Below are 15,811 nucleotides of genomic sequence, written 5' to 3' on the forward strand. Positions count from 1 at the left end.
GTGCAACGTCACTTTGAACCATGCAAAAAAATCCATGAATCAGCCCCTTAATTCTGTCACAATTGACACCTCCTTTTAGAAATTCTGTTAAAGAAACAGAAATGCAGAACATTTTCATGGTCAGATTTTGTGTATTGCGGTGTTAGCTTGCTATGCACGTTAAATGTCCCTTTGAGTTTCACAAATGATTGTCAGTCTCTTTTCTGTAAGAGTGATGGCCTCACAATGCACAGGTTTTGTATTTGTTCATGACTCTGAATGTAGCGTGGTTATGCAGGGGTGGCCTTCCAAAGGAGTCTAACCGTGATATTGGCCATCGCGTTGTCATGTTCCACAAACATGTCACTTTTTTAATGCATTGATAGTCGATTGTGAGGTAATGTGAGTGTACATGTGCACCTGTAGATACACAATGCTCACTCCTGTTACTCCTGTTAGCAATTTGAGGGGACATTTAATGCAAGATATGTCGTTATATTAACCAAATTGAAATATTGTTAAGAATGCACAGGTCAGATGGTCAAAATGTGGATACTATGATTACAGGCGGAGTGCATAAACATTCTTGCATATACGTTTTGCTTGTGTGCTGGCTGATTTACTGTTTTCCAAATGGATCTGTCCAAACAGCTTTATCTCAAGTATGATATTGTCTTATGCTGGCATATTTCTCCAACTATATTGCACAAAAAAGACCCTAAAACATCCCTCCACCTATAAGGATGTCGTGTAGCAGAACGTGGTGGGAAAGGAAGATTAGATCATTACTGCCACAACATTTGCCTCCTGTCTTAATTAGTTGACAACTTTGTTAGCATGGACTTCCCGCTGCCCTTACGTTTTCAGATGCAGAGAAAGTCTTTGAACATATCAAGTGGGAATCATTCAGGTCTATATTATCGGCAAAGTGGTTCAGAGTAATATGATATGATATTGGATTTTTGACGCACCTATACACAAGGCTTTTCTGGGAGCCACAAGGGAGGGCAGACAGCAACAAACGATCCTACTATGCCTTGTGTCATTCGGGTCGAGCAAGTGCGACAACGAGAAGTGCAGGGGTAATGGAGCGGGGGAAGTGCAAGGGAGGGGGGAAAGTGTGATCTGGGCTGCATGGCTCTGAGTAAGTGAAGAACATTCAGGGATGGGATCTGTCATTTTTTGTTGAATGCACCCACTCCACGGAATAGAGCACATTTTGGACAATTATTGTGCTAATACATACTGAATGTGGATGAATGAAATGGCAAAGATTATGTGGAGCTAATCAATGAAGTGCTACTACACATATATATTGCACCAATTGTTTGGTCCAAATTTTTATTGTGAATGAATGAGGTTGATTGATTTGAGGTATAAATGATGGTTTGATTGTTGAAGAATGTTGGTTGTGTTAGGTTGTTTTAGAATCTGGTGTATCATGCTCTCCTGCAACATTTATGTAATTTAATGTGTATATTAATAGATGATTAATTCATTGAAAAAATAATGTATCTTAGTAAATAAAATTTGATCCCTTTATAAAATAAAAAAAACCTCTGGACACATTTTTCAGTATACTCTGAGTAAGTGCAGCCAGGGCAGAGCAGCTCTGAGTAAGTGCAGGGGGTTCTAGGGGCTACAGATACTGCCACAGTGGGGGTTTGTTCTAACACAAAGGCATTAGCTGATCATTTTATCACTAGGAAGATGCTTATTTGAAGGGGGACCCATCAGGGGCATTTCATTCTTGCCCTACTGACACAGTCTTCCAAGGTATCCCTACATATTATTCCCACCAAAAATATCGCTCTACATATGGTCGTTGTCTGTATAGGTGATATTTTTGGGGGGGATAATTTATGGGAGTGGGGATTGCGGGGGTGTCCCCTGCACATTTAAATATAATGCAGGGTTTGCGGAGGTGTCCCCTGCAGGATCCATGGCTCAATATTGCTTCAAAAATATTGCAATATTTTTGTATCACAATATTTTTACGGGAATATTAACACATGGAACCTCTTCCAAGACCCACTTTTCTTACAAAAAGGAGTTTTCTGTGTATATTCCAACAGTGTGTATCAAAGAAGAATGACGTTGTGTGGACTGAACCCCTTATGGGACGCAGCTGTGTTCCCTGGGATCCAGATTATGAGTGTCTGGTGAACCTGGACTGAAACATAGTTGAAATGAATCATGCAGAGTGCATCATATTGACGTGCTTAAGAAGTGCAACGTCTCACCTATATATACAGACTCATGTGGGTCCACATTTCTCAGAAGGGGCTGTGCGATAGTTTGTGCATGACTAAAATCCGGGCTAAGTCTGCGGGGGGCCAAAAGGAAGAGACAGGTTTTTAGAGCCTTCATGAAGGTGAGATGGTCCTCTATGCAGAGGATGGGTAATGGGAGGAAGTTCCAGATAGTGCGTGCTTGGACTGAGAAGGAGGAACCCCATGCAGGTAGAATTTGTCACTGGAATGGCGAGGAGAAGTGCTGAGCCTGATCTGAGGTTTCTGTTAAGCCTGTAGCATGTACATTTATGATGCATGTATTCTGGTCCTACATTGTGAAGAGTTCAATAGGTGATGCACATCACCTAGAAGGTAGATTGTCGAACGCTCGGAAGCAAGTGAAGGACCCGGAGGTTAATATGTTCTCTGGGCCCTAGGGCTAGGAGTCTGGTGGCTGTGTTTTGTACGTGTTGGCATTTTCTTATGTGAGATGCAGGAGTCCATCGGTATAGGGCGTTAGCATAGGGAAGGTGTGAAAGGATGGTGGCAACAATCGCAGAGACTCTCAATGGGAAGGTCAGGTGGGGAAGAGGCAGTGGAGGATATGAATGTGTAGGTAACAGCATTTCATCATGTAATTTTTGTGCTGTGATAGGGCCAAGTCAGCGTCCATAACGTATCTGAGTTTTTTATTCGGTGGGAAGTGGTGGGGTCGGGGGCCTAGGGAGAGGGGCCTGGGGTTGGGTTGAGGGAAGAGGGCAGTATTCCCACAAAGAATGATCTCGGTTTTTCCAGATTGAGTAGGAGGTGTTTGGCCATCATCCAGTATTCTATTTATGAGAGACATGATGCACGACTGTGGGAGGTGGATGGGTGCTCTTTGGGATTTTGCATATCATTTGGATGTCTGTGTGATTATAGTATGATATCGAATGATTGGGAGAAGGGGTCTCAGGTAGAGGTTAAAGAGGAGAGGCCAGCCAGAGTTAGACACCCTGCAGAACTTTGTGAGCGATTGGGAAGGAGGAAATCCAATTCATGGCTGAGTCCCTGATGCTGAGTGTGCCAGTGAGGATGGAGTGGTCAATGGTGTCAAATGCTGCCGAGAGGTCAAGCAGGATTATGGTGGCACAGCATTCTGAGTCTGTGTGTCTTTTGAGATCATCTCAGATGAAGATTAGGCAGGATTCAGGTCCTGATACGGGCCAGAAGCCAGATCGGGTCGAGTCGAGGATTTGGTTGGATTCTGAGAAAAGTCTGAATTCTGAACTGCTAGCTCGATTCATTTTGCTATACATTGGTTGTTTGAGATAAGTCTGTAATTGGACAGGACAAGAGGGTCAAACAAGGTATTTTTGAACAAGGACTTGATGTAGGATATTTTGAATTCTGCTTGGAAGGTGCCAGATGTGAGGGATGTGTCGACTATGGATCTTGTAAAGTCACTGGCACAGGAGGTTGTCAATATTTCTTTTAATGTGGCAGGGGGCTCCGGGTGATTCTGAGGTGTGGCCGACTGATAGTAAGTATAGGAATTCTGTGTGGGAGAGTGGAGTGAAGGTGGTGAAGAGCGGGAGGATGTGCGGCAGTTCTGATATCATGGGCGAGGTTGGGGAAGGATCTACTGAGCAATGTGATTTTAGAGAGGATGGAAGTGCGTCTCTCTAAGGCTATGTTGCGGAAGTTGTCAGAGAGGGAGTCACAGAAGGATTGAATGTGGTTGGGAGTGTTCACAGTACAGGGGGAGTTGAATTCAGCTAAAAGATTGAAGAGTTCCCTTGAAGGGTGGAGGGAATTGGTGCTTCTGTTCCAGTAGGAGGATTTGTCGGATTTGTGTATTTCTGTCCGGTAGGCTTTGAGCAAGACAGAGTAGACCAATTTGTTGGATGACAAGGCGTCTTCCGCCATCTGCCCTCTAGGATATGGATCTGGGATTTCAGGTTTTTGAGGGCTGATGTGAACAATCTGGCAGAGAGTCCTTGTATGTCAAATAAGGATCTGAAGGGGGCGAGGGGACTGAGTGCTTTGGAAAGCCACTGATTGAAGTTCGGGATGGCGATCTGACCTGAATGGAGGGGAGTTGTGGTCAGGGAGGTGAGTAGGGTATCTGCCAGGTCAGGAGTTACTTTGACTTTCTTCCAAAGGTGGGAGTGGGTGTGTAGCCATAGAGCCGCATGAGAGGCTGGTGGGTCCACAGAGGAGAGTGTGACGGGGATGGCAGAGTGGTCGTTCCAGACAAGTGGACATGGAGGTAGTGTGTAGTTGAGGTCGGGTGAGCTGACGATTGCATCTATGGTGTGACCAGCCGAGGGAGCAGGACCTGAGACTAGCTTTAGGGATCCGGTCATAGGATTATGTCAGATGTTCAACTAGATGTTGAAATCACTTCATACTGTGAGGTGGGGATGTGAGACCACGACAGCTGTGATGGAGTCATTTAGGGATTCTGCAAAGTTTCTGTTGTATCCTAGGGGTCAATGTATGAACAGGAAGCTGTGAGTTTGTGAGGGGTCAAGCAGGAATTTTACCATGAGGGATTTGCAGTCTGTGCTGCAGGCTTGTTCATATGAGTGCGAGACCGGTAGGGATGATTTGGAGAGCATGGCAATGACACCTGCCCTACTGGCCCTGTTATGGACAATACGCTTGCATCCCAAGGGGGAAGGCTTTATGTGCAGTCAGCTGGAGTATTAGGAGAACCAAGTTTCAGTGATGAACAGGATATCAGAACATTCAGACAAGATAAGTTCATGAATGTTTTGACTATTTTGTACGAGGGATATGGAATTGATGATGATGCACTTGAGACGACTGGTTAGTCATTTGTTTGAGGTCAGGGTTTACATTCTGGGTAGGTGCTGGGGGGGAGAAGGGATGATTACCAAAGGGTGGAGATGGGTTGAAGTAGGAGAGGACGGGTTATGCCTGGGTTGATGCAGAGGCAGGCGAGTATGATGAGGGTTAAGTTGAATGCAACAGTGGAGGGGTGAGAGGGCTGGAAGGGGAGGTCAGGTAGATGGCTTGTGGACTGTAAGAGTGGGGAGGTAGGGGCCTGTGCCTGATCTGCGATGTGTCTGTAGGTGAGGAGTAACTCAGGTTGGTCAGATGGATTCCAGGAAAGGCAGAGGAAGTGGAGGCCTTCAGCGTTGTTGGTGGATGTGTGCTGAGGGCTTGGATGGTGGGAGAGGTCTGGTTATCGGATGGACATGTGGCAGCAAGGAGTGAGAGTGTATGTGGGGGTGAGAATTAATGCCCTCAGTGTGGGGGTGGGATTGTATAGTGGAAGTTGTTTCTATGGTGTACAGGGGGTGGGTGAGGACTTGAGGTCTCAGAGTTGGGTTTCAGTTCAGGAGAGCAGAGTCAGGTGACAGACTTCTAGAGGTGTATGTCATGGCAAGTATTTTCTGAAGGCTATTTAGAAAATTAAGGAGTGCTTTTACTGTGTTAGGGGTTCGGGGAAAGGCCAGGGCCTAGGGTATGGACAGTAGTTAGTGGTAGTTATGCTCGATAAAAATGGTGTGGGAGGTATGGTGTCTGTTCTTTAGGTATTTTAGGGTTGCTGGAGGGGTGTGGGTAAGTGTTGGAGTGACAGCTGAGCTAGGGGAGGATGTCAGGATTGGCTGTAAAGTGCTCAGGGATGCAAAGTGTCAATCAGGATGGGACAATTGTGATATTGGTGTGAGGAAGTGGGAGGGAGTTGAGTGGTCAAAATAAGAGAATTCCTGGTAGGAGGGGAAGAGCTGGGAAGGTGACCTTCCAGGATGGGAAGATCAAGGCTTAGCATGAGTGCTAGGTTGGGTGGGAGGTGGCAGCATGTAAGCGTGGTGTCTGGCTGGTTGAGTGGAGGTCTTTCTAGAGTGCCAGTTGGCGCGTGTAATTCTGGAGCTGTACGCCACATTGGGAGATGGGGGGGGCAGAATAAAACAATGGCTTATTCGAATCTTTCTACCCACAGTTGAAACACAATGGGAAGATAACATGCACGTGTGGTAAAACACAGCAATGGCAAGGTTCAAAACAGCACCACCCATACCTGGAAAACCGAGGGAAGAGAAAATGCAAGAAGGGTGAAAAACACAGTGACAGCAAGGCTCAAAACAGCACAACCCACCCCTGCAAACACTGTGGGAACAGAAAATTTGAGTGTGCCAAAATACATTAATGGAGAGAATTAAAACCATACAACCCACCCCTGCCAACATTGTGGGAAGAGAAAATGCCAAGTGTGGCAAGGCAAATAAGTGGTGAGATTCTAAACAGCACACTCCACCCTGCTAAAACTGCGAGAAGAGAAAATCAAGGTGTGAGAAGACACAGAAGCAATGAGACTGAAAACAGCACTACCCACCCCTTGGACCACTGTGGGAAGAAAATGTGCAAGCATAGCAACGGACAGCAATGGCAAGACTCAAAACAGCACAACCCACACCTGGAAACACTGAAGGAAGAGAACATGCAAGTGTGGTGAAAAACACAGTGACAGCAAGGCTCAAAAAAGCACAACCCACCCCTGCAAACACTGTGGGGAGAGAAAATGTGATTTTGCCAAAATACATTAATGGAGATATTCAAAGCAGCACAACCCACCCCTGATAACAGTGTGGGAAAGGAACATGCAAGTTTGGCAAGACACTTAAGTTACGAGACTTTAAACAGCATTACCCACCCCTGCTAACACTGTGGGAAGAGAAAATGTGAGTGTGGTGAAATACATTAGTGGTGAGATTCGAAACAGTACAACCCAACCCTGCAAACTATGTGGGAAGGCTCAAAACAAAACAATCCAGCCCTGAAAATACTGTGGGAAGAGGAAACGCAAGTGTGGTGAAATACGCAGTGACAGCAAGGCTCAAAACAGCACAACCACCCCTGCAAACACTGTGGGAAGAGAAATTGTGAGTGTGCCAAAATACATTAATGGAGAGATTCAAAACAGTACAATCCACCCCAGATAACAGTGTGGGAAGAGAAAATGCAAGTGTGGCAAGACAGAGAAGTATCAAGAGTCAAAACAGCACAACCCATCCCTGCTAACACTGTGGCAAGAGAAAATGCAAGTGTGGTAAAATATCATATAGTGGGGATTAAAGAAGCTGACTTACACATTGAGCGTTCTGAGCAGGATGTATGTGTGGTTGAATATAAAATGACTACATTAGGACAAATATTTGAACGACGACACCAGTGAGGTGAAGTAAGGCAGTGGTAAGACTTAGTAACATCACCTCTTACCTGGAAGAAGCTGCAGGATATGAGAATGGAGTATGGCATGGCTGGGGCACCAAGGTGACACAGACAAACAAGGATGGTGTGTGCCCTGTACCTGATCCCTTCAATGGCTGCCCAGGCAAAGCTGCCCTATGTTGTGGAATTAAAAGGGGTCTGTTTCCTGCTTCCTAAATTGGCTGACCTAAGGAATATTTCCAATCGATGTACAGGAGAAGCAGGCAGGGGATGGGAGGGTACTGCATGCAGGGAAGGAGACTGCCTCTCTGTGCATCACCAATGTAGGTGGATGACCTGCGGGGTTCATAGGGCCTAGAGGGCCATGGAATCTGAGCCGCTCACCTGGTTGTGGGGACCACAAGGGTATGTGTCCTCCTCAGTGACCTACTGAAAAGGGCTCCTGTTTGGGCTTGGTTCCCAGATGGAGATCGTGTATTCCTGAGTTGGCTGACCTAAGGAATTAGCCAATCCATGTAGAGGGGAGGCAGGAAGGTGGCGGGTGGGGTTGGAATGCAGGGAAGTAGACTGCCTCTCTGTGGAGCGTTGATGCAGGATGATTGCCTAGAGGGTGAGAGGACCTAGAGGGCCAAGGAATGCTGTGGCACTCACCTGGTTGGGAGACCATGAGGATCTGTGTCTTGCTCGAGACCTGTTGAAAAAAGCATGGACAATTCATGCAGACATTGGGCCAGAGGTTGTATTATGTACCTGGGGCTCTTCATTCAAGGCTGCACTCAAATCCCTTTGGAAGAGTTCATCAACTCAAATCAACCTCCCTCTGAAACGTGCTTCATAGATTTGTAGTGTATCAGCCTCCTGCACATCGCAGGTTTTAAGCATTAGGCTGCTTTGAAGAAATGTATGTGTTGCTGGAAAAGGGAGTTCATTGCCTGGGATGTATCAGTTGTACGTGCAATTTACTTGTTCAAGAAAGTATCTAGGCATTCGATTTTTCTCCAATGAAGTGGAAATGGGAGCTCTTTGAAAGCTGCAGCACAGAAAGATTGAGATGGCGCATAACATTCTTATTAACTACACACTTTCTTCATACCTGCAAAGAGATGATTACATATTTATGAGATGAATGTGGTTAGCTCCTTACCTGTTGTGAGAATGGTACATAAGTAACACATATGGTGTAGCTATTACAGGACCTTGTTTACAAGGTGTCTACAGCACTGTTTCATTTTGGACTAGGTGTATCTATTTAATGACTGATATCCTAAGGGTATGGGTCAGGAAATTCAGTTGCACATGTAGTAAATTAAAACTGGATTGATCACTGAGCCTCAGTATCTAACTAACCTCAAGTATTTCTGCCATTATTGGTAGCATGACTCTTTGTAGCCCATGGCTGGAAGTCAGTTAAACTGATCTGTGAATACTGATATTAATGCATAATCGAAGAATATATACTTTAATGTATTCATCTATATTTTAATGGTTTAGATAGATGTTGTAAAGGGTACAGGACATACCGATTGTGCACCAAATTAATTAATTGATGGCTACATTTTCATACACTATTTTCCTTAATATCCAGTGAATAAATGCATCACTCATTTTAAATCAGAATTTCTGTGTAGTGTATAGAACTTTATGATGATTGTATGCGTATTTCTTTTCTGAATTGTCTCTAATACAAATCTGTTGAAATGGAAATCTGTACATATTATTTGTCTTTATTAATATTTATTTTAGATTTCTCCGTTTTTATCCATCTTGTACCTTACAATCCCTGTGCCCAACAGTTGGTGCACTCCCAGCAGCAGCTCCACCTCTCAAATATTGCCCATAAGAACCTCGCCATTATAATGCCATTAGTATGCAACAGAGCATACCTCTTTTCACCCATATCACAACATAACTACAACGTGTTCAAATCCAGGTGGCCTAGAAATTCACTGGCATACAGACAGCTGGTACTTCTGAATATGAAATCTTCAGCGCATCCGGACTCATAACTTGCCCCTATCTCTATGCCCTTTACCGAAACTCTTGCTGAAGTATAAAATGAAACAATACTCAATTACTTGCAAGTCACAATGGTAATCACAATATTGCAATTATGTATGTGTTTTCTGTGTGTGGAACATTTCTTATAAATAGTATAGATGGTTCAAGTTAAAACAATAGTTCATAGGTGTGATGAGAACAAATCCACAGAATTTTATTATTAGCTTGAATCGTGATCTACTACTAATTGGAAAATAACTTGTTGAATATGTAATTATTTAAACATCTTTTACAGCAAACCAATCTGATGATTCAAGTCCAGATGGTACAACTGAAGAACAAAGCACAAAAACAAAGCGGAACAGGTAAAAAGAGTATGCTGGATTTGTTTGTATTCTATTATTTCTACAGCCACACCTGTTTCAATTCATTTTATAGTTGTATCTTTCAAAAAGAGTCCACGTGACAATTAGCACATGTTAGATCACTGAATGTTTACTTCTGCAAGCCTCCCATGCCTCTACTGAGTCAACATCTATCTGTGCAGATTTGAGGGACTCAGAGTGTATCAGAAGCCAAATGTCACTTATTTGTCACACTGTGCATTCAGACAGCATATATGTATAAGCCACAGTCATAAACATACGTTTCATACCTGTCTCTTGTAGCCCATAAATGTAGGAAAATCTCTCCAGAAAGTAAAAGTGAACCTTGGCTCCTTTTTGCAGCCTACAATGTTGTGTTTATGTGTTTAGCCTGGAGGCTTCATAGTGGAAGCCACACAGAGGAACTCTACTATTGCATTACCTCATCTGAAATGAACCTTAGCGATGTATCAAATAACACAAATAGTGTATGGTGATTACGGTGCACAAAATAATGTTTGTAGAATTAAATGAAAGATGGGGCGACAACTGTTAAAAACGGGCAAGAGCGGTCAATGAAATAAATATGAAGAGAAAAGGAGAGAGAAGGATCAAAGATAATGTCCAGATTGCACACAGATGGTGAAAAGGGAAGAAAGGATGGGGGAAAGGAGAGGGTGGGTGGGTTGGGAGAAATAGTAGTAGCAGGGAAGAACAGAGAGATTAAGATTTAGGAAATAAGAGGCCATCCAGTTCTGAACAACAGAAAGACAGTGAAGAGCAGAATCAAAGGAGGAAAAGGAGAGAAAGCTCTGGGTGTCATTGGCGTACAAATGAAAAGAGAGATTGAACGAAGAGATAAGGGCAGAAAGGGGAGCAGTGTAAAGAGAGAAAAGAAGAGGCCCCAGTATTGTGCGTTGACAGACACCATAAAGAAGAGGGAGTGAGGGAGAAGAATGACCAGCCCGGGTAACTGAGTGGGACTGTTGCAAAAGATAAGAAAGCAACCATTTTTGAGGAACCATTTGAGAGCAGACCCGGAGATACCCAAGGTGGAAAGAGAGGAAATAAGAAGAGAGTGATCCACAGTGTCAAACACTGCAGGCAAATTGAGAAGAATATACATATAAGAAAGTTTGGAATGGCGGGATCTGAGGAGAGAATTTAAGACATGGAGGAGAGCAGTCTGACAAAAAACAGACTGCAGAGGAGGGAGGAGAGAAGGGAGGTTCAGATAACGGGTTACCTGCAAGTAGGCAGCCTATTCAAGAATTTTAGAAAGGAAAGTAGAACAGAAATAGGGTGGAAATTAGCAGAAGTAGATGAGTCAAGAGAAGGCTTTTCCAAGATAAGGAGAATAAGCGCATGCTTAAAGGTTCAGGGAAAGGAAGAATGTACAAATGAGGAGTTAATAAGAGAGGTAAGGTAAGGAAGAAGATAGGATATACTTGAAGGATAAGAGAAGCTGGGAGAGGATCAGAAGGAAAGGCAGTAGGGTGGCCATGAGTTAGAAGGGTAGTTGTGTCAGAGTCAGCAAGGGGCTAGAATGATGAAAAGGAGTGTAGCGATGGAGGAGGAGAGAGAGAAGGGAAGGAGTAGCAGTGGGGTGAAAGCTAAAAGAAGGTATGTGAGCTTGGAGAGAATAACAAAGTTTACTGCCATTGTCTGCGAGGGAGGGGCAGTACGTGCATATGAGTTTGGTTTTAGCTGTAACATGATGTCTTTTGTTAGATGATCTCTGTTATGTTGATGGTATATGTTTGAGAACTATCTGACGGGTGAAATGCCTTTGGAGAAATTATTTACGATTCAACACCTCTTTGGTTTGTTCATTTTATGAGTTGGGAACCAATGGAATGATCTTATTACAGGTAGGTTGTAGTTAATGTGATGAAGGACAAAGAAAGGGGAGGCACAAGCATTAAGTATTAATTTAAGCCAATTCATTTGGGGCCTGTTTGGAGTCCTATTTTAATTTCATTCATTGCATTAATTGTGTAAAATGAGATGAAAGCATGCACAACTGAGATTCTGTAAGTGACCTTGGATGGGTTTGTGATATGATGAAGTTGTCTTCATTAGAGGCTACTGAATTGTCTGCAACAGTACTGTCCCAAGTATTGTGGTATTTGTTTGGAAATCCAGGATTGTGGGTCAGAGATGACAGAGATGATCTTGGTATTGGAAGGGATGATCCTTGACCCTGTTGACATTCACTGAACCCCTCTCTATCATCCTTCTGTCATACACAGTCTCGATAATTCTTAACTCTTTTTGGCTTTTTCTTTCTTCCTTCTTTACTGCACCTATATATGCCTGACCAGGGTGGGCTCCCAATAGTTTGAATAGCACAGTTATAGTAGGGTGAAGAATGGATTGCTGCTGTTGTAGTAAGTTGCTTTCAATGAATGGCTGGTTTTGTGAGATTACTGATCTCACCAGAAATGTTTCTGGGAATGGGAACTGAGACACAAAGCAAACATATCCTGGATCTGAGAGATGGAAGAGGGCGAATACCTGCATATTTCAGTTATATGGGAAGGCAGCTTTTGATGAGGGAGATGTTGACTAGAGTGCAGCAATTCTCCTGCATCATGTGGGATGTTTTTACCCATGCATCCAAGCCCTACCTCAAAAACTGTGCAGTACTGGCATTGAAAACATCATGATGGCCAGAGCTTCCCAGAAAATGCCCAGGGAAGTGCATGAAGAATAGGCTGCCACCCATTTTGCCGATGTTATGGGCACAGAAGGGCACTGCCTAAAACCACCATTGGACTACCCACACAGTAGTCTGAAACCATTGGGGATGGCAATGCTGACTGCCAAAAGCAACCTAGAATTGTGGGGAACTCATTTTCTTAAATCCCAAAAATGGGTGCAGTACCAGTACTCACCACTATCAGAAAGCCGGCGTTTTAAAACAACACCAGATTTTTTTTATATGTGTAAAACTGAATAGATGAACCCAAAGCATGCCAAAGAAAGACTTACTGAGAGGTGGATCCAATGTAAAGTTATATTCTGAAGTGACTTGAAGGTTTATAACAAGACTGGCTGAGCTGTGGATTTCAGCAGTTTAAGTAAATTTGGACTGAAAGACACTAAAAATCTAAATGTTTAAAAGAAATGAGTGACCTACTTTTGAGTGTCACAAGGGTTGCAATTGTTTAAATGTCATAGTTTTAAACTTAGAATCAGCATTCTAGCTGCATATGTAAAATGGTTAGTTTTATTTGAATGCAGAAAACTGGGTAACTAAAATTGACATTAGCTGTGCCCTGGCTTAAGGAACTGAATTCTGCCCACCAGCAACCCCCGACAGGAGTTGAGACTTGCACCACTCCTGTGTTCCCAGGCCTAGCTGCCCTTTTGCTGCTCCCACCAAAAGGGATATGACACTTCTCTGATTGAATTACCTGGGCTCTGCAGGAAATTGAACAAAGCCCTGTCCTGACTCAGGCAAATGTTTTATTATGGGGGCCATAAATGGCTTCCTCTTGAACAATGGGCCTTCCAGGGCCCAGGCAGATGGTTTATTGCAGGGGTAATAAAATTGGCTTCCTCTTGGCCGAAACTGGGAGGGGGAGAAACTGGAGACAAAGGCTGAGCTTGAAGAAAGTGGAAAGACTGGTTTCTGTACCATGTGACCTGAAAAGACACACCCCTGTAGCCCGAAAATGGGTTTAGAAAAAGATGAATAACTCATAGTACGGACTTGTCATAATTATTTAAATGATACCATAATTCTTGTGATTTTTCTGTCCACTTTTTAAGAGGTTTTTAGAACCGGTGGCATGATCTGGGGGCAAACTAGCAGTTAAGAGGGTATTACTTAAAATGTATGCATGTTAAAAATCTGACACTTCATCAAGTAATGTCCATACTCCTTGCGCACATGTGTATAAATTTGAGGTAATGTCTGATATTACGAAACCAGTTAAAAAGTGCAAATGTTGCCATTTCTGAATGCAAGCTCTCAGGAACAGCAGATTTGTACAGGGTATACCTCCTGTGATATGTGATGGGTGCATGTAATTTTAAACAAATGTGTACCTGTGCAAATATGTCTTTTGGGTCAAAATATAGATTGTGTGTAATTTGACAGGGGTGGGTTCTCTGTACCATAAACAGACCTCATCATGATGACACTTCATTTCATTCCCCCAATCAAGGGGAAGAGGATGAAGTGGCCAATGACAAGTGGAGAGGGGTAGAGCTTAGTGATGCTGCACACACACCCATTTTCAAAACACATAAAAGCAGGCAGTCAGAACAGATAGGGACATTCAATTCCATTTGCTGCAACGCGCTCTGCCGGACCATACAACATACAGAGATCCAGACTTCAAATCCATCAATCTCCAGAATCCAGAGAGGCTGTACCCAGAGAGAGAGCAGAGCTGACCCAGACCACTGTTAGCAGAACCAGAGAGCTGACCCAGATCACTGTGAAGTGCAGAGACCAGACCAGAGTCCAGTCTAAAACCGGACCAGATCCGTGGCAAGGCCCATTCTATTTCAAAAATATATTGTGAGTACCCAGCAGAACTGTGCAGAACCAATCTCTTAGTTAAAATAATATAATTCAATCTATTTTAATCTAACCAGAACTGTCCCCTAACTGTCACCTGTCATTTGCAAAGCTGTCACCTGTCATTTTCTAGTTGCTAGCTGTCACTTGTCTTTTTGAACTTTAAAATTTCAAATCTGAAAAACGACCTTTATTTAATCGCTCATATCTCTGTGACCGTTTGTCCTAGAGACTTGCAGTAACTTTCCTCTGAAAGCATAGAATCTCAGCTTTCCAAGGAACCGCATTCCGATTCCCTATACTTTTGCAGCAATCGCGAAAAACGCACTCGCGAATTTGCCGCGATTTGCAAATTTCTCCACGTGTGAAAACAGAAGCTTCCTTAGTTTCCTTGATAAAAATTTGTTTGCCTCTTAAGAACCATCCCTGAATCATTGCTATAGTGAGCCTGGACTAATATTAACTTGATACCACTCACCCTGAACCTCAAGAGGGAATTAAAAGCATTTTAGCATATTTTTCACTTCATTGCCAGCACATGTAAAAGCATTTTGGGCCTGTGTTCCAACTTCTGTGGTCTAAGCTTGCTGGGGTGAACTGAATTACATTTGATTGCATTTCTGAGAACTGTGTGCTTTCCTTCCATTTCCTTGCATTGCATAAAAGGGGGGAGGGGATTGCCAGAGAAAAGTGATTACATTGTTTTGTTGAAATCATATTGAGTAATTTCTGTATTGCATTTTTCATTCAACATTACATCCATCTGAACTTATATAAAGTATTCTCTACCACCTTATTCTTCTGTTCCTATTTACAAGTGTGCTAGTGCCAGACTATCCATATTGATTACTGATCAGATTAAGTGTGATATCCAATTATTAATTTATTATGAAGTGTGATATATATCTATATTGTTCAAATTCTCAAATAAACCTTTTAAATTGCAAAACAGAACTACTTCTTGGCTCAGTGGGGTCAGGAGGATTCCTAGAGAGGGGTGTTATATAGGGGTAGTCATCCAGAACGCATGAACTGGACATAAAGATATATCAATAAGGGTTTCCATTCAGTATCCCAGACTAGGCATTGACTTAGCTATAGTGTTTAATTGAATCCTCTTACAATCAGTTGTCTGAGAAGTTTGAAGAGTTTGGGTGAGCTGTAGTCTATGTAGGAGCCAGTAGGATTGCAGGAAAATAATAGCACTCTGAAAGATAGCTTCAATAACTGAAGTACACCTTTATACAAATTAAGTGTATTATTATAAATCTCAAAAGCTTGACTGTTGAATGATGTTAGGAATACACAAACAGAGTGTGGTATCCAACAGAGATAAGGATAACTCTATCACCTACATACCATAATACTGGACAAGCCAGTCAATAAGTATGGATATAAAGTATATTCAAGTTATGCTTCTTAAAGTAACAGGAAATGTATTATAATTAAATAGGCGATCATTCTGATTTCTACACCAATAGGTTCTTGATTGACATGAGACATTTTGATTACTGGGT

The 15,811-nt window shown here is 43.0% G+C and overlaps 1 protein-coding gene across 1 annotated transcript in view; it reads left to right on the forward strand.

Annotated features, from left to right (window-relative positions):
• Positions 1-15,811, forward strand: part of TCERG1L (transcription elongation regulator 1 like) — a 1,760,733-nt gene that overhangs the window by 1,369,987 nt on the left and 374,935 nt on the right. Inside the window, exon 9 of the mRNA XM_069611442.1 lies at positions 9,691-9,760. Within this exon, the coding sequence (XP_069467543.1) occupies positions 9,691-9,760 (70 nt within the window). The remainder of the gene's footprint in view (positions 1-9,690; positions 9,761-15,811) is intronic.

The sequence above is a fragment of the Ambystoma mexicanum genome, chromosome 8, assembly GCF_040938575.1.
Source record: "Ambystoma mexicanum isolate Mex_15411 chromosome 8, UKY_AmexF1_1, whole genome shotgun sequence".
NCBI classification, from domain to species: Eukaryota; Metazoa; Chordata; class Amphibia; order Caudata; family Ambystomatidae; genus Ambystoma; species Ambystoma mexicanum.